The sequence below is a fragment of the Leuciscus leuciscus genome (genome assembly GCF_965113295.1).
Source record: "Leuciscus leuciscus genome assembly, chromosome: 1".
Taxonomy (NCBI): Eukaryota; Metazoa; Chordata; class Actinopteri; order Cypriniformes; family Leuciscidae; genus Leuciscus; species Leuciscus leuciscus.
In genome coordinates, this window is record NC_138725.1 from 37,512,035 (window position 1) to 37,535,730 (window position 23,696).

The 23,696-nt window shown below is 42.8% G+C and overlaps 1 protein-coding gene across 3 annotated transcripts in view; it reads right to left on the minus strand.

Annotated features, from left to right (window-relative positions):
* Positions 1-207: 207 nt before the first annotated feature.
* The window catches only part of LOC309507195 (uncharacterized protein), a 50,595-nt gene continuing 27,106 nt past the window's right edge, over positions 208-23,696 (minus strand). For 2 of the 3 annotated variants that reach the window (XM_082181295.1, XM_082181294.1), the window contains exons 13-15: positions 2,748-3,386; positions 2,574-2,602; positions 208-1,862 (exon numbers count right to left, since the gene is read on the minus strand). In XM_082181295.1, the coding sequence (XP_082037421.1) occupies positions 3,244-3,386 (143 nt within the window). In that variant the 3' untranslated portion in view covers positions 208-1,862; positions 2,574-2,602; positions 2,748-3,243. The remainder of the gene's footprint in view (positions 1,863-2,573; positions 2,603-2,747; positions 3,387-23,696) is intronic. The other variant, XM_082181297.1, reaches the window with a different exon arrangement.

The window sequence follows — 23,696 nt, forward strand, 5'->3', positions numbered from 1 at the left end:
CAGGCCTTCTCATCCAACATCATTGCCTGAACTCACACATGCGCTTCTAGAAGAATGGTGAAAAATTCCCATAAACACACTCCTAAACCTTGTGGAAAGCCTTCCCAGAGCAGTTGAAGCTGTTATAGCTGCAAAGAGGGGGCCAACTCCATATTAAACCCTACAGATTAAGAATGAGATGTCATTAAAGTTCTTAAAATGTGCATGTAAATTTGGCAACAATTCCATAAGGGCAGAACCTGTGAGAGGCACGTCATAAAATGAGCTTCTATGCTAACCAGTATTCAGCGACAGCTGGTAATGAAAATGTGTCACTGTATGACACGCCAAGTACACCCTGCATATTTTTTTATATAAAAATAATAATAATAATAATTCTTATAATAAGATCTTAAATCGTTATTAATACTCTAGTGGTGTAACGATACCCTCATGTCACGATTCGATACATATCACAATACAATATTATTGCGATACTCTAAGACATATGGCGAAAGGTTAACAAAAAATGAACTGTTTATTCATTATTCTGTTGATTAAAATGCTAAATTTGATATTACATTGTGGGTATAAATTAATAGGCTTGGACTTGGTGTTGATAACTTTTGATAACCCATTGAACAAGACAATTAGTGACACCAGGATAAAAACATGAATGATTCTGAAGCTGAAAACAGAATTATTTTAGAGGAATATGCTTGCACTCTTTCATTGGCTAGATATGTTTATAATAATGTAGGCCACTTTTTACTGGTAACAAAAGGCATTTGACATTATCAAGAGCCACAAATATTCCCCCATTGAATTATTATACATTATATTCAACATCATAAATAGTTTAATGTAGCACTGACAATAAATCAAATTTTTTCTCACACAGTAATTTTCATTTTGGGTGAACTATACACAATACACATTGTCACTATCCACAATACATAGTGTTGCATTTATGTATTGCAATATATTGTGACACGAAATAGTTACACCCCTTAAGCCCCGTTCACACTGCCAGCGACTTTGTTGCTGTAATGTTATTGGTAGACCGCACGTCAGCCATATCTATAGAAAATACAATCACAAGTGATATATAAAACTAAGATATCATTCTAATTTGACTAGGAATTAGGCTTAACATAATTAAAAGTAACATTATGCTGTTGGAGAGTGTTTTTATATTACCACAGCAGTGTTCAGTGGATTAAATCATTGACTAGATTAACGATCGATCAATCAACAAATTAAACCTCACTCATACTGTCATCAATTACTAAAACGTCATTCGAATTTGACAAATAATACGTTTTCTTGTCCCTAATAGTCAACATAATGCAGGGGAAACTGCAAAATGAATTGCAGCAGTGCTAAACTTGTATCATAAAACTACAACACATGAACTATCAATGTATGCTATGTGGTTACAGATAAATCATATAAAACAGTGAAATCGCTCCAGAACTCTGTCCTGTCTTGCCTGCACTCGAGACGGTGACGAGAGCTCCACTGACAGTCCCTCCTATTGGTTGTTGCTCGCAAAATTCGCTTCTCATTTGCATAAAGTTAACATTTCTGAACTTTTGTCGCATGTCAAGCGACCCACATTCTGTCGCTTGTGTCGCCGGAAGTCGCCAGCCCTCCATTGAAATGAATGGGATCATGTCGCTTTGTCGCTGGTGGTGTGAACGGGGCTTTATATTGCACACATACATTTCAGCAAACACTCAAGTGTTTTTGAATAAATAGGCCTTTTCTCTCATTGTTGATTAGATTTGTAATTCCATTGATTAAAGCGGACTAATTTCACGTGATTCTGCTGTATTCTGGTTTGATCCACTGGCTGGAGATCCATCAGATTCGTCTGCATTCTGGGATCAGGATGAGACATTTTAAAATGTAATTTCAACATCATCTACAGCAGTTTTTCTCAGCCCTGGTCCTGGATCAGGGGTCGTTTACACTACACGAGTTTTGGGGCCTGAAAATGAAACAATTTAAAAACGGGTTTTGAAAACGATACCATTATTGTATCATGTAAATAAATAAAAATGCGAATTTGAGAAAACGACGATGTCAAGCGTATGTGTATTACGTTTTCAGTCTATAGGCGCATAGTTTTTCTTAACATAATGACATCGCCAACTAATGAGTTTTTAGTCAATTTCACGGATGAACGGGGATCGTTTTGACAACATTGTCATCTGTACGCGAAACAGTTTTTAGTACATCATTGTCGTGTAAACGTACCCTGAGTCTTCAGCGCTGAACATTTTAAGATGCCATGTCTCACTTATCTAACACACCTGATTTACATCATCAGCTCATTATTACAGGACAAGAGGTCAATAGCTGTATTTCAAATTATGTACCACACACTCTATAGTGTATGAAGCATCATCTCCTCTCATTCAAAACAACTTCTTCATTCTTCATTTTTAAAAGCTGAAGGAATTTTTGTTTTGTTATCCACATTGATATGTCAGTATAAAGTATAATGTCACATTGGCCAAAGATACAAGATAAAATGACTGAATATACCTAAAGATTTTGCAGGACAATTCAGTAAATATGGCACTAACCTGGTGTGACGGCAGGCATGTTTTGATCACTGTGAGTTTAGAGACAGTGAAGAAAACAAGATTTACAGGATTATTTACATGCAGATCAGATTTGGCAAAACACATCAGTCTATGTCTAACAGATGAGTCGTGAATTTAACTAGGCAAAAATAAAATAAAACATAATTAACTCACCTTGAGCTTCGGATATATGGTCTAGACATCTGAATGAATTTAATGGTGTGTTCTGTATCTGAGCACGGCGTGAGTGTTTAGAGGTCTATATGAATGAAGTCATGAGTAATAATTATCGTAAAAACAATAGAATCATCTCCATGTCTTTAAAGACCACAACAAATAATATTAAAATGATTGTGAATGAGTAATACAGTGTTATTCTCTAATGAATTTGTGTAAACTGTGAGCAGCTCTCAGTGAATCAAACTGAAGCTTGAGTGTGTTTGACTCTCTCAGTTCAGTCAAACAGCAGCTCGCAACCAATAAACAAGTCATAGTCCAAGTGTGGGATTCATGAATCAAATCAAGATACAAAATTGATAATTTATTTCCTGTAAGTGTTGCGACCTAAAGACAGATGATGATTAGTCTTATATGCGTCATATTTTTAAATGAAGATCCCTTGAACAAATAAGAGAGATGCAGTGAAACATATGAAGTGAATGTAATGAATCTAATCAAACTGCATTGTAATAGTAAAGTACATTTTGTACTCACATGGCTCAAATACCAGTAAAGTCATCAGAAACAGAGTGAAGATGAATTCAGAGGAAAAGACGACGACTCTCAGATCTCCAACTGCACCATAACCATTCACTGAGGATAAGATACTAGACAATTAAATAAATGTTTTTAAATGTAATCCCCACAGTCACATCAGCTGATTAATTTTCTTATGTTTGTGTGAAGTTTAATTGCTTCAATTTCAGATAAGAATAATTTAAATCAAAGTAACTATACGATGGTGATTTCTGCTTCACAACGATTTATTACCTGTATTCAGTTAAAGGAGAACTCGGTAACTCTAGCGAACTCTGTTGAAGATTTTATTATTTAGAAAATAAGTAATTTAACTATTTTTTGTACACTATTATTTCCTTTCTGTCTGTGTGTGTCTTTGGGTGACTTTGGAACCTGAGAGCTGTGTGGTTACAACAGAGAATTCTATTTCAGTAATGTCACATGTTACAAAACTATTTCTCAAAATACCTATAGAATGTATTACCATCATGTATTACCATCTTTGGAGGAAGGAGAAGGTATATACATTAGAGCTGATCATTGCTTGGGAGCGTCTTTCTGCAGAAGGGCGTTCAGGCTTTGTTTGTTAATAAAGTCTAATATTTCTGGTATCAAAGATCTCTGAAGTCATTCCCTGAAAATAATTAAACCACAACAAATGGCGACCCCGGCAGGACATGGCTTAGGAGCTGAAGAAGCCACGAAGGGATTGCTGGTGACTGACACAGACAACAGTGGCCGCTGTACTTTGAGGTGAGCAGTTTTGCTTTTGAATAAGGTATGTGTTAGTCACCAGTGGCCCGGATGTGGTAAGAAAAAGCTTCTCCAAATTTAAAGAACTTAAAAACTGAGATGTTTGATATCAGAAATAATTGCATGCATTGTCTTTGTAAATGTCAAGTAGTTGGTAATAGCGTGGGGGAGCTCCCGATAGTGTTTGCCAGTACTTGTTTAATCCTGAGTGGATTCTATAACTACTGGGGATGCTGATTTAGCGCTAAGAGTTTTGACGTACGTACGTAAAGTTCTGTGTTTGTTCAATCAAGAGGGCCTTGAAGGATGATGAGCAAAAAGCATGCACACAGAGGGTTTGAATTTATTGATAAGGATATCAATTATTGGACTGTGTTTTCTTGTAAGTGGGCCTTGATGGATACAAGAATAGCATGAACACAGAAGAAGTTAGGTCTTATTTCACTCTGTTGTGTTGAGGAAGTGAATCACAGAGGTTTATGGAATAAGTTCAGTTATATGTACTTGTCAAGTGGGCCTTGATGGATGACAAGCGTACTGATATAAGGATATCAGTTATTGATGTTTTATACCTGTAAGTGGGCATTGATTGATACAGGTGTAGTTTAGCTTATATAGATGGTTGATCTGCAGACATTTGTAATGTATTGTTCAGATCTGACAGAATATAGAAAAAAGAGTGTGTGAAATCATGTTGGTGTGCCTGTAGGATCCTGTGTGACTGTGCCTGTGGTTGAAAATAAGTGACCTCTGACCCTGGTTGCTTGAAGGGACAGAGAATGTGTGAATGACCAGTGAATGAAGGGGACTGAAATGGTGTGTATTAGAAAAAAAAGAAAGAAAACTAAAGGAAAACAATTGTTCCAAGATATTAACTATAAAGAATATTGTATAAAACAAGTTAACATAATAACATTTATATTTAATCAATAAATGTAATGATATATTAATAGATAAATACAAATAAGATTGGACGTGCTTAGTATATTATATCTGAAGACGTCTAAAATTTGTATCTCATTATCCCTGAAGACAGAGTGGAAAAAGTATTCCATTGCAGATAAATAAGTTTGTGTTCAGAGAAAAATAACTGGTGCAGTGCTGAAGGTTAGCAAGATTGAGTGACCAAGTTTCAAAAGTCATGAATACTTCAGAAGTTGATGAGAGTAAAAAATAAGAGGAATTCCTTGATGTTTGTTGAGAAACATACTAGATTATTGTGAACACAGCATGCAAATATAGTAGAAAGATTGAAGTATGATTTCATGATAGGGAAAATTATTTTATTTTATTATACTCAGATAATCAAAGTTAGAATTATTGCTGATATTGCTTTTTTCCGGCAATGAAGAACTGCTTACTAATAGAATGAGGGAAATGCTATGGTCAACCAGTGAGATTTTTATATAAAAGGAATAGCGAAGGATGCAGGTTAAAAAGTGGAATGTAGATAAAGAGCTAATAGCTTGTATGTGAAAGTTCAATTTGATTCATGCAGATCTCTGAGTGTTCAAATTGCAGATGGCTTCAGTGTCCTGTGGAAGCAACAAGAGGGCAAAGGGCAAAGACGCAAATGCAGAGAGAAGAACAGAGAGAGTGGGTGAGGGGTTCTCAGCTCCCCTCCTGAAGTTGACCAATCAAAAAGACTCAGAAAGACTGAATTAATGCAAAGACTGGAAAAGGTGAAACTTTCACTTGAGACTTTTCCTGAGGACAAAGAGAAATACTGAGATGCAAAACTGGCAGGATCGATAAAAAGCCCAAACTAAGAAGAGGCAGAGAAACAACAGAGCCTATTCTCCGCTCTGCAACATCCTTTGAGTGACAGCAAGGCTGAAAAACATGTCAACAGACTGACAAGCTAAAAACAGAAGAACAGACCCTTACGGGGCACCACAGGTGTAACAAACCTTATGAACACGCTAGAGACTGCTTCAAATTTGGTTAATTATTATATTAACATTATTCATTCTGATTATTCACTGGTCTCATAGCAATTCTTTATATTCTTTGCTAAACTAACCCTCTCTGCTCTTTCAATAGGTACAAGTCCAGCTCTATAAGAAAAAGAAAATACAGAAAAGTGGGTGCTCAACTCACCAAATAGTTAAAATTGAGGCTGGATTTGGTATAGTGAGGGCTATTAAAGAACCATATAGGGCTAAAAAGCCTGATAGAATTATTCTCTGGCAAAGAAAAAGATAGACAAAATGTCAAAGAATGATTATTATTTTTGTTTGCAAAACAAAGATACTGGTCACTCCATCTTGTTTTAATCATTTTCTAGAGATAGATTGGAGAAGGAAAAATAACTCCAAAAGTCCAAAAAAATTATGAAATCAAAAATGATGTCGAAACTGGGATAATGAGATGGAAATGTTATTGGCCATGGATCCAAGATTAGGTAGAGATCTCCAATTTTCCAAGATTAGGTAGAGATCTCCAATTTTCTTCTTAAAGCAGCTCATGAGCAAAAACAAAAAGAATATGAAAAAGTAGACCAAACAAATGACAAAATGCATTTGAGAAATTACAATTGGCTGTCTTACTCTCAACTGCACCATACTAAGGCCTATTATTCTGAAATATTTAATCTATTAGAGTTTGAAAAAATGAAAAAGAAAAAAGGGTTTATAACAACGGTGTTAAACTAAACATTAAGATCACTGACACTTCTGAATAGTGTTTGCGTAGCTGTGTGTGACGTTGTCCGTCAGACCTTTGGAATTCCACAGCTAAATTTACAAGATCCGCATTTAGAGCACAACCTGCGGAAGAAGAATGTGTGATGGCCAATGAGTGACTGAGTATGAATGAGTGAAAGATGGTGTACACCAAGGCAAATCCATTATTTTGCCTACAGCTGTATCTAAATTTGATATGTGGGCCCACAGGGCATATTCTGCCCAATAATGACCATGGATGGATTTGGTTAATTTCCTGGTCGAAACTGTAGTGGCAATAGAAAAGAAAAGAAAAAAAACAGTACTGCATTTTGCGCAGCGCCTAACACATCTGACTTTCCTTTCAGAATATCATGATGGAGCATAACACATCTGATTTTCTTTTCAGCATATCATGAAGGAGCTGACGTTTTGTCAAAAGTATGAAATATTGTCTTGTAACTTTTTTCTTGTTGCAAAGTGGGTTGAGTGTTGTCTAAGATGCCTGATAACTAGTATGCTAATGTCACGGGGTGACAAATAAGCCCGGGACTATCCCCGCTAAAGAAATGTCCCTGTTGAGATTTGGGAAGCGAAACACCGTCCTAAAGCCTGGGTGAGTGCCTGTCGCTATGGTAACCTAGTGGCGGATTGACAGCAGGTGTGGGTAATTTGCGCTGAGCGTTTGAATGGGGCCACACTAGCTTATGAGAGTATAAAAAGTCAGAGGAAGAGAAAGTGAGGGTGGTTCTTCCCCTGTTTGTGGTGTTCTTTCCCCGCTTGGATGTGACTTGTTCCTGTTGGGAAGTGTTCTCTGAAGCGTGTCGTTGAGGGCTTGTTGCGAGGAAAAAGGAATATCGTGTGTATGAGGAATTGAAGGCGGAAAGAGAGAGGGAAAGAGGAAAGCACATCGTCTGGATGGGAGAGTGAAGATAAGTAATTGATTATTGAATCTCCTATTGCACGCTTGATACTGAGATAGATGTGGGTTGAAGTGCTTGGAGTGCGCTGTATGAATAACACTGAGTGAAGTAAACTGATTCTCTGCCGTTCTTATCTCCTCTTCCGTTCGGATGGTGAAGCGAATCCAGTTCATGCCTATGAAGAAGTGTTTAGAACTTCCTTTCTCACACCGCCGATCCTTCGCTCTTTAGATCGAGACCCAGGGTGAGTGCTGGTCTTAATTACCCTTTAACGAGTGGACTTGTGGTGTTCGAATTGACGTTCCTATTGGAGTGAAATTGCTGTGGGTGTGTGGAAGGTTGCTTTTAACTGCCGTGCACTCGCCCAAGAGTCAGGCTGGTATATTGTACATCATCAGAGCCTGGAGAGATCGAGTATGCCCAACTGGGGAAAGGGTTTGAAAAGACAGTTGGTGTGAAGTCTCTGTTTTCCCCACGACACATGTGAGAACATTATGTTGCTGTATGAAGTTATGATTCTGTCTGCCCTAGAGAAAGCCCAGCTCAGTCTGTGACTGTGAGTTCGCTACAGCCTTGAAGCCCACCTGTACGGTGTGAAGTTCCTGTCTTCTCCACGACACCTGTGAGAACATTATATTGCTGTGTGAAGTTATGATTCTGTCTGTTCTAGAGAAGGCCCAGCTCAGTCTGTGACTGTGAGTTCGCTACAGCCTTGAAGCCTACCTGGATGGTGTGAAGTTCCTGTCTTCTCCACGACACCTGTGAGAACATTATATTGCTGTGTGAAGTTATGATTCTGTCTGGTCTAGAGAAAGCCCAGCTCAGTCTGTGACTGTGAGTTCGCTACAGCCTTGAAGCCCACCTGTATGGTGTGAAGTTCCTGCCTTCTCCACGACACCTGTGAGAACATTATATTGCTGTGTGAAGTTATGATTCTGTCTGTTCTAGAGAAAGCCCAGCTCAGTCCGTGACTGTGAGTTCGCTACAGCCTTGAAGCCCACCTGTATGGTGTGAAGTTCCTGTCTTCTCCACGACACCTGTGAGAACATTATATTGCTGTGTGAAGTTATGATTCTGTCTGTTCTAGAGAAAGCCCAGCTCAGTCGGTGACTGTGAGTTCGCTACAGCCTCGAAGCCCACCTGGATGGTGTGAAGTTCCTGCTTTCTCCACGACACCTGTGAGAACATTATATTGCTGTGTGAAGTTATGATTCTGTCTGTTCTAGAGAAAGCCCAGCTCAGTCTGTGACTGTGAGTTCGCTACAGCCTTGAAGCCCACCTGTATGGTGTGAAGTTCCTGTCTTCCCCACAACACATAAAGCCCAGCTTAGTCTGTGACCGTGAGTTCGCTACAGCCCTGAAGTCACCGGTACGGTGTGAAGTCCTCGTCTTTCCTAAGACATACGGGAAGTCTCGTACGGTGTTTACGGAGGACCTGCTGCAGTCCTGCCTGTCCACTTCTTACCGTTGTAATTGTCCTTGGTGTAGAAGGAGTTCGGTCAACCTACTTACCGTAAGATACCTACCTGCACATTATTGACTGCTGTGAACTGTTCCCCACGTGAAAGAGGAGAGGAAGCCTTGACCATCCGCTCATCGGAGAACTCACCTGTTTCACCTCCTCCTATCGTGAACCTGATACCAGCTTGGAGGAAGGAGCTCGGTCAACCTACTTACCGTAAGATACCTACCTGCACATTATCGACTGTTGTGAACTGTTCCCCACGTGAAAGAGGAGAGGAAGCTTTGACCATCCGCTCATCGGAGAACTCACCTGTTTTCACCTCCTCCCATTGTGAATCTGATACCAGCGTGGAAGAAGGAGCTCGGTCAATCTACCTACCGTAAGATACTTACCTGCCCATCATCGACTGCCGTGAACTGTCCCCTACGCGAAAGAGGAGAGGAAGCTTTGACCATCCGCTCATCGGAGAACTCACCCGTCCATTACCTCTCACCGTGCACCTGATACCAGCCTGGGAGAAGGAACGTTGACAACCTACCGTAAGATACTTACCTGCCTATTATTGACTGCTGGGAACTGTTCCCCTCACGTGCAAGAGGAAAGGAAACTTGGATTCATCTACCCACCTGTGAGGAACTCACCTGTTCCAATACTTACCTGTCCAGCACCCCTTACTGGGAACCGCCGCCTGTGGGGAAGGGTGTGTCTGCTTGCCCCGCTTTGGATCCTCCCTGGACGAGGGAGAGGAGAAGACTTTTAGATTAGGATTATCAATTATTTTATTCTCAATAAAATTGTTACTTTTATTCTCTGTCTCTGATCTCGTCTCTGGCACGCTCCTCAAAGTGTTCTTGGTCTAGGGGTGGGTGCAGTCTGGTTCGGCCCATCCCGACCTGTGACAGAAATTTGGCGTAGTCGGCAGGATTACACTTTGAGTTGAGCGACCAGAGTCGGTGATGGCAGAGGGGGAAGAACCTGGGGCTCGGCCACCTGTCATGCCGATTTTCATGGGTGCCCCGTGGGCCCCGAGGTATGGAGGCTCGGGGTCTGAAATTAGTCTGTCTGAGTGGAAAACCCAGGTAGAGTACCTGGCGGGACTCCAAGGTCTGAACGCCATACAGCGGGTCCAGTTTGTGCTGAATTCCCTGGAAGGGGATGCAAGAAGGGAAGTCCAAGCAGCACCAGAAGCTAATCGAGCGACAATCCAGGCGATTTTCGACTTCCTCACTGGGCAATATGGGGATACCACCCCGGTAGCAGTACTGAGGGCGAAGTTCTTTAATTCTCGTCAAGGCCCTCGACAATCCGTTCGGGCATTCACCTTACAACTGCGGGAGCAGTATTCTGGGCTGACGGGGAGACAGGATCATGGCCTGGGGGGCGAAGAGGTCCTGTTGCGGGACCAATTTGTGCTGGGACTACGGGAGGGCCCAGTTCGCCAGAGTTTGCGGGTACAACTGAGGAGAGAGCCGAATTTGACCTTCGAAGAGCTCCGACGGGAAGCTTTGGCCCTTGAACATGACCAGGCGGAGCATGCCGGTGTCCCCAGCTGTCTGGCTACGAACGTTGTTGATCCTCCTCCGGCCCCGGCGGCGCCCGATTGGAAGCAGGCCGTCCGGGAGGAATTAAAGAGGGATGTCCGTGAGCAAATGTCTGAGTTATCCAAATCTGTGAGGGAAGAACTACGTCGAGAACGGCCCCAGTTCCCTTCTCACTCTCGAGAGCGGGCCTACTCCGATGGGGGTCGCCCGTTCGAACATCGTCCACCCCGATCAGGGGGCTCTCGATTTCAGTGGGATGTACATGGGCGTCCCATCTGTAACGGCTGTGGAGAGCCGGGGCACTACGTTCGCCAGTGTTCCGCTCGACGGGCATCACAAGGGGGTTTTTAGAGTCTCCGGCCACTGTGGGTCAAGTGGTCGGGACCCCCTTGTCAGACCCCCCCCCTTCGATATCTTCTCAGAGCTGCCTGGTAGGCCGTTGTCCGGTGGTTGTGGTCCAGGTAAATGGCCAGAAAATCCGGTGTCTCTTGGATACGGGTTCCCAAGTGACCCTATTTTCAGAAAGCTTGGCCCAGGAGCTGTTTGGTTCCCGAAGCCAACTCCCTGCAGAGGCCCCCTGGCTGACGCTCCGTGGAGCAAACGGGCTGGACATCCCGTATGTGGGATACTTGGTGACCGATTTACAGATCCATGGAATTTTAGTACCTCAGAAGGGGGTAGTGGTCGTCCGAGACCCGTGTCTGGGGTCCCATCGTGCACTGATCGGAATGAATGTCATCTCGGACTGTTGGGAGGAACTGTTTCGAAGTGCACCGGCACGAGCGGCCGCAACACCTGCTGGCCAAGAGTGGGACCGTGTCAGGGCCGATTGCCGCCGGATATGTCTGGCCGAACAACAGCATGATCGAGAGAGTGTGGGAAGAATGGTTTGTCGCTATGCCCTGTCCATTCCAGCTCAAAGCGAGGCTGTGGTCCGAGTCAGGCTTCCCCCTCGACGTTACCGTCCACACGAATGGGTCCTGGTGGAACCCCATGACGAGGGTCCTAAGGTGGAAATAGCTCGAGGACTAACCATCGTCCGAGGGGGTAGGGTCCCCGTCCGAGTCCGGAACACAAACCCCTTCCCGGTGTTTCTATACCGCCACCAGTGTTTGGCCCGAGTGACATCCGTGAAGCCACAGCAGGTTCACGAGCAGGGGGAAGTGAGTTTTGAGCGGGTGAGTCCAACGGTGGTTGAAGTGGCCCTAGCCCGAGTCGGTTCAGGAGTAGAGGAGAGCGGGGGAGGATTGCCGGCCCATTTACAGGGAGAGTCTTTACGTGGCGAAGGGTTGAGGGAAGAACAAACGGGACAACTCCACGAGTTCTTGAAGGATTGGCAGCACTTGTTCGCCGCCCACGAGGAGGACTATGGCCGCACAGATGCGGTAAAACATCAAATTCCGACCGGAGACGCGGCGCCGAGCCGAGAACGTTATCGACCTGTACCCCCGACCTTGTACCCGGAGGTTCGTACCTTGTTGCGGGGAATGCTGGCTAGAGGGATTATTCGTGAGAGCAGCAGCCCTTGGGCCGCACCTATAGTATTGGTCCGCAAGAAAACGGGCTCCTGGAGGTTCTGTGTGGACTACCGGAGGTTAACCCTCTGGAGTCTGAGCGTTTTTTTGGGCCCTGGGGGTGTTCTGACAGGCTCTGACATTTGTGCTTTTTTCAGTTGCTTATTAACATATTAATGGCAAAGGTGTAAATTCACTCTATATAGCACAAACAGGACTACAATAATATGTGAGCCACATGTATGTACATGTTTTCATTTTTGAGAGAATAATGTTTATGCGTGGTTATCGAAAAAACTAAAAATTAAAATTTTTGAAATAAGACCACAAAACACATACTAAATATGTGGCAATAAGACTTTTGACTTATGGATGTCGTCGCCTATAGTTTTTTCTTCAAAATTATGTGAAAATAGTCTTGCTTTATCGTTCACATAAAACCATACATTGATTTAAATTGATGTAAAACAGGTTTTGCTTGGAAAGCCAATATGCGAGGGGGCGTGAACGAGGAGTGGTTTACACCTTAGAATACACCCACTCTGCATAATTAGCCATTCACTCAGGTGTGACACTGACTGAGCCACAATGCAAGGACAAAAGATATATTTAGAAGAAGACTTATATTGACCATTTAAGATTTTGCTTACATCTATCTTGTAAATATGTTTTGCTATTTTATTAAAATGGTTACAATTACAACAATAATTACAATTTCAACAATATTTCAAGTGTACTCTTTCTTTGTAAAAAAAAATGATTATAGGCCCTACATTTTATCTATGTATTCATTAGTTTGAATATAACCAACATTGGAACAGCTAACATCTTAGTTGATGACTTTATTTTTGACAAAAATAGTATTTTATATATAGAAATGGCTAAACAAAAGCTTATTTGATGTGGCAGTATATTCTACAGTAAAAACTGTACCCAAATCTGGTCAACAAAATGTTGTCTTTCATATTTCGTCTGACTGTAACGTTGTTTTCATGAAATATTAGGGCATATTGTTAATTTGCAGTTTAATACGTTGCTTATACAAATAGCCTACATTTTATTTCAACATTCAGTCGATGTTTACTTATCTCAGTATAGCAATACAGTTTGCTAAAACATCATCATTCATTCACACACGCGATTTAAATTTAAACTGTCTTTGCCAGCTGTGGTAAACAGCGCGCATTCATGCCGTTTATTCATTCATAAACAGAAACCCACGTGAAGAAATTCACGTGAGAAGGAAAAAACTTACTTGTATTCCTCAGCTCGCTCCTCGATATACCCGCACTTCTGAGGGACATTTTCCATTAGTATTATTCCTCACAGCGCTGCAAGACGGTGTAAACAATGATCTAAATAAACGTGTGTGTTTTCTCGAGCTGATGGGGGCGTTCACAGGATTGCCTCAGCCATTTGCGTTTGAATAGCGCGCGCTCTCCGTGGGCGGGGCCGATTATAACGTAATGAGATGAGATGAGCTCGACTGGAATCGCTCTCTTTTAATACAGATTTCACAAGATGAGAATAATTGTTTTTTTATATAAATGACTTCATTTAAAAGAAGAGAATTCAAGCTTCATGCCTGTCTGTCTGTATGTCTGTTTGACTGAGTATTCGCTGAGTTATTGTTAATTTTCGGACGCGTTTCAGAATGGACTTCACTGGCAGAGAGAAGGCAGAACTCGCTTCGTGTTTATTTTTCTTTATTTGGCAAAAAGCACAACACTTTGTTTTTATTGTGAGTATACACAAAAATAATACACATTTAACAGAATCGATTGATGTATGAAACTCGTATGGAAAATCAAAGTCAACAGAGTATTTATGAGTTTCTTTTACACTAATAAAAAAAAAGCGAGCTGGTATCGCCGGCGATACCGTAGACCTCAGGGGGTTAAACCAGGTAACCAAAAGAGATGCTTTCCCACTACCACGAGTCGAAGATTCCCTCACAAGCCTCACTCAAGCTGCTTGGTATTCCACCCTCGATCTAGCCAGCGGCTATTGGCAGGTGCAAATGGACGAGCATGACCGAGAGAAGACGGCATTCACTACCCCTTTCGGTCTCTATGAATGGGACCGGATGCCGTTCGGGCTTTGCAACGCCCCAGCCACATTCCAACGGCTGATGCAGCGTTGTTTGGGCAGTCAGTTGATGGACACCACTCTCGTCTACTTGGATGATGTTATCGTGTATTCTCCTGATTTTAAGTCTCACTTGGAACATCTGGGGCAAGTCTTCCGTTCCCTTGAGCGTTATGGGTTGAAGCTACAGCCCGACAAGTGTCAGCTCTTCCGTAAGGAGGTTAAGTTCTTGGGACATGTGGTCAGTGCGGCGGGGATCTCGGTTGACCCAGAGAAGGTGGCGGCAGTGCAAGAGTGGGCATCACCTCAGACGGTGCGTCAAGTGCGGTCATTCCTGGGCTTTGTGGGTTACTACCGGCGATTCATACAAGACTTCTCCAAGATTGCTAAGCCGATTAACCAACTGCTTGGAGGTACCGGGCGTACCCGGGGTCGAGGGTCCCCGACGATCCAATGGGACCCAGCTTGTGAAGCTGCCTTTCAGAGGCTTAAACAAGAGCTGTTGCAGGCCCCGATCCTAGCCTATGCCGACTTCACGCAACCATTTATTCTATACACCGATGCCAGCCAGCTTGGTTTGGGTGCAGTACTGGCACAGAAACAGCAAGGAGCGGAAAGAGTCATCGCTTATGCCAGCCGAAGCTGAAAAGAACGACTCGAATTATAGTTCCTTCAAACTCGAGCTGTTAGCCATGAAATGGGCATAAAGCGAAAAGTTCAAAGACTATCTTTGGGGGGCCAAGGTACAGGTTGTCACAGACAATAATCCGCTGGTACACCTACAAACGGCCAAGCTGGGGGCGGTAGAGCAACGCTGGGTGGCACAACTGGCCAATTTTGACTACCAGATCCAGTATCGACCAGGAAAGGAACACACCAATGCTGATGTATTATCTAGGCTACCGGGTGAAGGATCGGCAGGCCATTTACAGGCCCCCGGAGCGGGGTCCGATGAGGGATTGATGGTGGGGGTCATCGAAGCCCCGGGACAGGAGTCCGAAGACCCTCCTCCATGTTGGGGGTGGGATCCATCACGTTGGAGGTCGTGGCAGGGCGAAGATGGGGATGTGCTGAAGGTACGGACGTGGGTAGAACAGGAGATTTGGCCCGAGGGGGCGGAGCGTCGAGCTGAGACTCGAGTTGTGCGAGGCTTACTGGGACAGAGGGCGAGGCTGTGCCTAAAAGAAGGGGTGCTTTGTAGGGCACTGCAGGAGCCCGGTCGAGAAGAGGAGGTCCGTCAGATCGTGGTCCCTGAAGGGCGTTGGCAAGCTCTGTTGGAGGCCTATCATGGCCGGATGGGACATCAGGGGCAAGAGAGGACGTTGGCCTTGTTGAGACGACATTTTTACTGGCCCGGAATGGAGGGCACTACCAGGGCTTACCTCCAGAGGTGTCCACGCTGTATCTTGTTTAAATCTAGGAAGGAGGCCCGGGCGCCGTTGGTCCCGATCCAGGCCAAGGCACCTCTGCACATAGTGGCCATGGACTTTCTCACTCTGGGCCGACCGGTGGATCAGGTCCAGAATATTCTTGTCATCACTGACCTGTTTACTAAATACGCCTGGGCCGTCCCCACTGCGGACCAAACTGCTCTTACTACCGCCAATGCCCTCTGGAGATATGTAATTCAGCCGTTCGGTTGTCCAGAAATCCTCCATTCCGATCAAGGGGCCAATTTCGAGTCCAAGGTGATCCGCGAACTGTGCCACCTGTACGGATGCAAGAAGACCCACACGACCCCTTATCATCCTCAAGGGAACGGGGGGTGTGAGAGGTTCAATCAGACCTTACTGGGCTTATTGGGGACCTTGGAGGAGGAACAGCAGGGCCACTGGGCTGACAGGCTTCCAGCGATGATACAGGCGTATAATAATAGCATACACAGTACCACTGGTTATGCCCCTACTTACCTAATGTTTGGCAGGCATGTGAGACTCCCAATGGATATGCTTATGGGGACCACCGGGGAAGAAGAGGGAGGAAATCTATCTGCTTGGGTGATAAATCACCATCAACGCCTGCAGTCGGCATATGAGCAAGTCGCTGGCCGGATAAATCAAACGGCGTTGAAGAATAAGAGGTTGTATGATCGTACGGCTCGAGAGGCCCCGTTATTACCCGGTGAGAGGGTGTTGGTGCGAGATAATCGCCGGCAGGCTGACACGTCATGGACACCCCCGCTGGTAGGGTGGGCAGTAATTCCAAGAGGTTTAGGCCTGGGACCACGGCCGGAAGTACCTGTCTCTCCTCCCCGACGGTCTCAACGAGGGAATCGGGGTCAGCCACCAGCCAGGTATGGGGACTGGGTGTCAGGAGACCGTTCTCGGGACTAGAACGGTTTGGCGGGGGGGTATGTCACGGGGTGACAAATAAGCCCGGGACTATCCCCGCTAGAGAAATGTCCCTGTTGAGATTTGGGAAGCGAAACACCGTCCTAAAGCCTGGGTGAGTGCCTGTCGCTATGGTAACCTAGTGGCGGATTGACAGCAGGTGTGGGTAATTTGCGCTGAGCGTTTGAATGGGGCCACACTAGCTTATGAGAGTATAAAAAGTCAGAGGAAGAGAAAGTGAGGGTGGTTCTTCCCCTGTTTGTGGTGTTCTTTCCCCGCTTGGATGTGACTTGTTCCTGTTGGGAAGTGTTCTCTGAAGCGTGTCGTTGAGGGCTTGTTGCGAGGAAAAAGGAATATCGTGTGTATGAGGAATTGAAGGCGGAAAGAGAGAGGGAAAGAGGAAAGCACATCGTCTGGATGGGAGAGTGAAGATAAGTAATTGATTATTGAATCTCCTATTGCACGCTTGATACTGAGATAGATGTGGGTTGAAGTGCTTGGAGTGCGCTGTATGAATAACACTGAGTGAAGTAAACTGATTCTCTGCCGTTCTTATCTCCTCTTCCGTTCGGATGGTGAAGCGAATCCAGTTCATGCCTATGAAGAAGTGTTTAGAACTTCCTTTCTCACACCGCCGATCCTTCGCTCTTTAGATCGAGACCCAGGGTGAGTGCTGGTCTTAATTACCCTTTAACGAGTGGACTTGTGGTGTTCGAATTGACGTTCCTATTGGAGTGAAATTGCTGTGGGTGTGTGGAAGATTGCTTTTAACTGCCGTGCACTCGCCCAAGAGTCAGGCTGGTATATTGTACATCATCAGAGCCTGGAGAGATCGAGTATGCCCAACTGGGGAAAGGGTTTGAAAAGACAGTTGGTGTGAAGTCTCTGTTTTCCCCACGACACATGTGAGAACATTATGTTGCTGTATGAAGTTATGATTCTGTCTGCCCTAGAGAAAGCCCAGCTCAGTCTGTGACTGTGAGTTCGCTACAGCCTTGAAGCCCACCTGTACGGTGTGAAGTTCCTGTCTTCTCCACGACACCTGTGAGAACATTATATTGCTGTGTGAAGTTATGATTCTGTCTGTTCTAGAGAAGGCCCAGCTCAGTCTGTGACTGTGAGTTCGCTACAGCCTTGAAGCCTACCTGGATGGTGTGAAGTTCCTGTCTTCTCCACGACACCTGTGAGAACATTATATTGCTGTGTGAAGTTATGATTCTGTCTGGTCTAGAGAAAGCCCAGCTCAGTCTGTGACTGTGAGTTCGCTACAGCCTTGAAGCCCACCTGTATGGTGTGAAGTTCCTGCCTTCTCCACGACACCTGTGAGAACATTATATTGCTGTGTGAAGTTATGATTCTGTCTGTTCTAGAGAAAGCCCAGCTCAGTCCGTGACTGTGAGTTCGCTACAGCCTTGAAGCCCACCTGTATGGTGTGAAGTTCCTGTCTTCTCCACGACACCTGTGAGAACATTATATTGCTGTGTGAAGTTATGATTCTGTCTGTTCTAGAGAAAGCCCAGCTCAGTCGGTGACTGTGAGTTCGCTACAGCCTCGAAGCCCACCTGGATGGTGTGAAGTTCCTGCTTTCTCCACGACACCTGTGAGAACATTATATTGCTGTGTGAAGTTATGATTCTGTCTGTTCTAGAGAAAGCCCAGCTCAGTCTGTGACTGTGAGTTCGCTACAGCCTTGAAGCCCACCTGTATGGTGTGAAGTTCCTGTCTTCCCCACAACACATAAAGCCCAGCTTAGTCTGTGACCGTGAGTTCGCTACAGCCCTGAAGTCACCGGTACGGTGTGAAGTCCTCGTCTTTCCTACGACATACGGGAAGTCTCGTACGGTGTTTACGGAGGACCTGCTGCAGTCCTGCCTGTCCACTTCTTACCGTTGTAATTGTCCTTGGTGTAGAAGAAGGAGTTCGGTCAACCTACTTACCGTAAGATACCTACCTGCACATTATTGACTGCTGTGAACTGTTCCCCACGTGAAAGAGGAGAGGAAGCCTTGACCATCCGCTCATCGGAGAACTCACCTGTTTCACCTCCTCCTATCGTGAACCTGATACCAGCTTGGAGGAAGGAGCTCGGTCAACCTACTTACCGTAAGATACCTACCTGCACATTATCGACTGTTGTGAACTGTTCCCCACGTGAAAGAGGAGAGGAAGCTTTGACCATCCGCTCATCGGAGAACTCACCTGTTTTCACCTCCTCCCATTGTGAATCTGATACCAGCGTGGAAGAAGGAGCTCGGTCAATCTACCTACCGTAAGATACTTACCTGCCCATCATCGACTGCCGTGAACTGTCCCCTACGCGAAAGAGGAGAGGAAGCTTTGACCATCCGCTCATCGGAGAACTCACCCGTCCATTACCTCTCACCGTGCACCTGATATCAGCCTGGGAGAAGGAACGTTGACAACCTACCGTAAGATACTTACCTGCCTATTATTGACTGCTGGGAACTGTTCCCCTCACGTGCAAGAGGAAAGGAAACTTGGATTCATCTACCCACCTGTGAGGAACTCACCTGTTCCAATACTTACCTGTCCAGCACCCCTTACTGGGAACCGCCGCCTGTGGGGAAGGGTGTGTCTGCTTGCCCCGCTTTGGATCCTCCCTGGACGAGGGAGAGGAGAAGACTTTTAGATTAGGATTATCAATTATTTTATTCTCAATAAAATTGTTACTTTTATTCTCTGTCTCTGATCTCGTCTCTGGCACGCTCCTCAAAGTGTTCTTGGTCTAGGGGTGGGTGCAGTCTGGTTCGGCCCATCCCGACCTGTGACACTAACAGTGGGACTCAAAACAATGAGATAACTGAGCTGAATTGACTAATTGTAAAAAGTAATATAGGGATTAAGACCCCCAAAAGGGGCCAGAACACCACTCAGCCCACATGATCATTTTACAGGTGACAGCAAGAAGGACAATGTGCCAGATGAGCAGATGATTTAATATGTTGTTGTCACTAACTGAACTAACAGAAATAATGAAGGTTTCATTCACAGATGAGAACAGTTCAATTCCAGGAAGGTTTCTGGGACGATTCAAACAAAAAGAACCAGTGACTGCTTTGTCATCTCAGAAAAGGCTTGTGCATTGATCAGCAAACTGACATTTGAGTCCATACCTCTCAACTTAAAATACACCAACAAGCCTCAACCCTGCACAACAGGAAGTGAGGGATCAAGGGCTCGTGCTAGTAACAGCCTCCCTCGCCGCCGAGGGAAAGCCCATTGCAACGGCTCGTAAAGAGTCACCCTGGTGAAACTGAATGATCAACATGAATGCAAAAAGAAGACAAACGACAAGAAGAACTTTAAATGAAAATTTGCAGAATGTGGAAAGCTCACAAAAAGTTGTGCAAAGAAGAGAGAATCAACAGAGATGAGTACAAGTTCAAAGTCAACATCAACCAAACTTTATTTTAAGGTAATGTTAAAGCCTTTGAATATACTAGTAGCAACTTAATAATAACCCCACCAGAAGGAAAAATATTGAATTAAAGAATATATCAAAAACAACGTAGAAAAGAAATTATAAATGATTTAAAAAGAAACAAAATAATGAATAAGCGACTAATTCAAGTAATTGTCATAGCATAGTGAGAATTAAGACAAGTCATGAACGAAAATACAACTAGAACTAAATGACATTTAAAAAAAAAAAGATCATAAATGGTGGGCCTACTCGAATGTAATTTGTCAATACAGGAGTATAAGTAATTAATTTAAAGCTACAGTTGAAAATTAAAGAAAAGATTAACACTGGCTATTAACAAATATTTGATTTCAATTTAAGTTATAAGATTATGATTTGATTCAATATGCTATTGACTAATTTAATGTATTTTAAATGGTGCTAATAGAACGACCACCTCAGTTGTAAATTGTTCAAATTCAATAACAAACAGGCCTTATGAACAATTTATATGGTACCAGAGGAGGGTAAGAATGACAGGTTATTGCACAAAAACATACTTTTGAATATTCTCAATCCAGATGCGCATGGTTTTCACCTGTGCGCAAGGGGGGAGTAAGGAGGGATTAAGAATAAGGAAAGAATTAAAAGGCTAAATTAAGAATTAAAGGAAAATTAAATAAAAGGCATTTTTTGCAATTTTTGACTACACATATGAAATTTGTGCCAAAAATAAAGGTAAAAAAGGAACAGTGACACAAATAGGCCATATATCAGTACCAGAAGGACTAATAAAACACTTGGTAATGGATTATATGAGCAAGATAGAGAAAGGTGAAGGCAATGAAATCAGCAGAGGAGGGTCAGGAGAAGTAATTAAATATTCCCAGAGAAGTATTCCTTAGATTTTAAATTCTATCAGAAATAAGTTTAGATAATGGGACAGCAGTCATTCCAGAGAAATTGAAGATTAAAATTATTTGTGTGTAGAAACTTAAATTATAAAAAGGAAGTTTTAAGTTATAATGCTTTATGTTTGAAATTATTAAGATTAAAATTAGATATACAGAAAAAGAAATGTACGTACAATGAATATGTAAGATAGTATAAAAAGTTATTTTTGAGAGTTATTTTTTCTAATTGTCTAATGAGTTTATTGAATGACTTTTATGAAGTAAATGTAACATTGCTCTTAAAGCTTTCTTAGTTTGAGTGATTACATGTGACATAATTAAGTTCATTCATGATAGTTCATTTAGAAATTAGTAGAAAGGAAGAAAAGGTATTCAGTTAAGGTATGCTTGAACTGAGGAGCTATAATGAGAAGAAGCTGCAACACGTGAGATTAAACATTTTATTTATTGTTTAAATTTGGTAATAAAGTAGTCAGAATTTGAAATGTAAAACGTTATAACGAAGCATATTGCGATTGAATGGATAGAAGGTGCACTACAATGTTATGTTTGTTTAATCAACTAAAAATGACTGACTAAAAGATTGATTCTTCAAATTTAAGAATTGATATTCCTTCATAAATAAGAAGCGAATAAAAATGAGAGGAAGTAATTTTTCCCCAGCCCTATTTTAAATCAAAGTTGATATGGATTATACAAAATTAAAAAGCAAACTAAACCAATGATTCTACTATAATCAGCAGAGATTTATTATAATGATTTGTCTTTATTATAATGAAAACATTACATGAAAAAAGTAGAATGACCTATGTTTGGAGAAAAATAGCAAATACGATTGAGTCAAAAAGTTAAGGAAAACTTGATTTAAAGATTAAGGAATATTTTCTGAAGTTGCAATATTGAAAGGGGGTTATTATTCTGTTGTGTACTTCCCATATCAAGAAGATAAATAAACTAATATTATTAAGATTGGGTTTATAAACCAAATTGAGATTTACAATCATTGGACGTTGATGGAAGTACTTCGAATAAGGATGAAGAAGAAAATGAATAAGCCAGATCCTGGGTGTATGTGTCGAAGAGGATATCTACACCACAAGAGAATTTTTAATAGTATAAAAGATTTTTATGTTTGACATATTATACATAACTGTGACAATAACAGACAATGCTGAACCAATTTCATCAACACACTTGTAACAATGTTTGATGTCTGATTATGGAGGATTCGAGTCTTTTACTTTCTCCATTGAAAGAAAAACAATTGAAAGAAAGAAAAAAGTATGGAGAAAGATGTTTGGCTCGATTGCTCCTCCAGGAGTGCGGTGGCATAATTTCAGTCATTGAAAATAAGAATGAGTGATTTAATTTAGTCACTAAGGTAGTATAACGGAGGGGACTGGATTTTGAAACTACACTCTGGAAAAGGATAGCGAATGTGGGGCTTAAATAAGCCCCAGAGGAGGGAATGTTGAAGATTTTATTATTTAGAAAATAAGTAATTTAACTATTTTTTGTACACTATTATTTCCTTTCTGTCTGTGTGTGTCTTTGGGTGACTTTGGAACCTGAGAGCTGTGTGGTTACAGCAGAGAATTATATTTCAGTAATGTCACATGTTACAAAACTATTTCTCAAAATACCTATAGAATGTATTACCATCATGTATTACCATCTTTGGAGGAAGGAGAAGGTATATACGTTAGAGCTGATCATTGCTTGGGAGCGTCTTTCTGCAGAAGGGCGTTCAGGCTTTGTTTGTTAATAAAGTCTAATATTTCTGGTATCAAAGATCTCTGAAGTCATTCCCTGAAAATAAATCAACCACAACAACTCTTGTCACTTCTTCGCTGATTTTCCCTTTTGTTGTCGCATGTTTTCCCCACGAGCTCCCCCTACAGCTGTGGGGGGGGGGGGGGGGGGGGGTGTATATTTCACAACACAGTCGTAAAAAACTCATTTGCGGCGGCCTCCTCCCCCTCTCTACCGCTGCTCATGTGCGTTTGTTTTGATCGGAGCAAGCCAACTGTATCGCGTGGAGCTATGTCTACCGAGGTGGGTTATCTGGTAATAAATCATACATGCGTGGGTGTTTATGTCGAATTGCCGTAAAGCAATTTGTGTTTCGCGCTCGTTCTCGTTCTAGTTCTCGCCTATCACGAGACTTCCAATTTCTAACTTGCCGGGGCGGTAGTGTTGCAAGTTGCAAGGTTGGTTTTCCGCCTGGGAACGCTGGGGGGAGCGGGGAAAGTCACCAATATCACCAGAACAGGTTGTTTAACCATCCAAATGATTTCTAGACAGTTTTATTAAGTTAAAAAAGTTACCAAGTTCTCCTTTAAGAAGAAAATATGTTTATGTATAAACCACATACTTTATGAGTTATAGGTTATGCACTGTACACAGCAAAATCCCCAGTGTTAAATCAACACTGCTCAGAGCAAATATGGTCCCATTCTACAGAGTGTTAAAATAACACTGAAGCAGAGTTAAAGTTAATGAGATAATTAAGTGATTAATTGAGTGATGATTGAACATTAGTGATGAACACCTGCAGTTAACAAGCAGAATCACTGAAGGAAAGAGAAACACAAGAACTACAACTGACTTCCAGTCACAGTCTGAGAGCGTTTTTCCACTGGATTCGTTTGCTGCGGTCCGAACCCGAGTGCGCTAGTTCCCGGCGCCCCCCGCAGCGTTGGTCTGGTTTCACACTCAATTAGTTGTATCGAACCCAGGTGCGTTTGCAGTGATCTTACGTCATCACAAA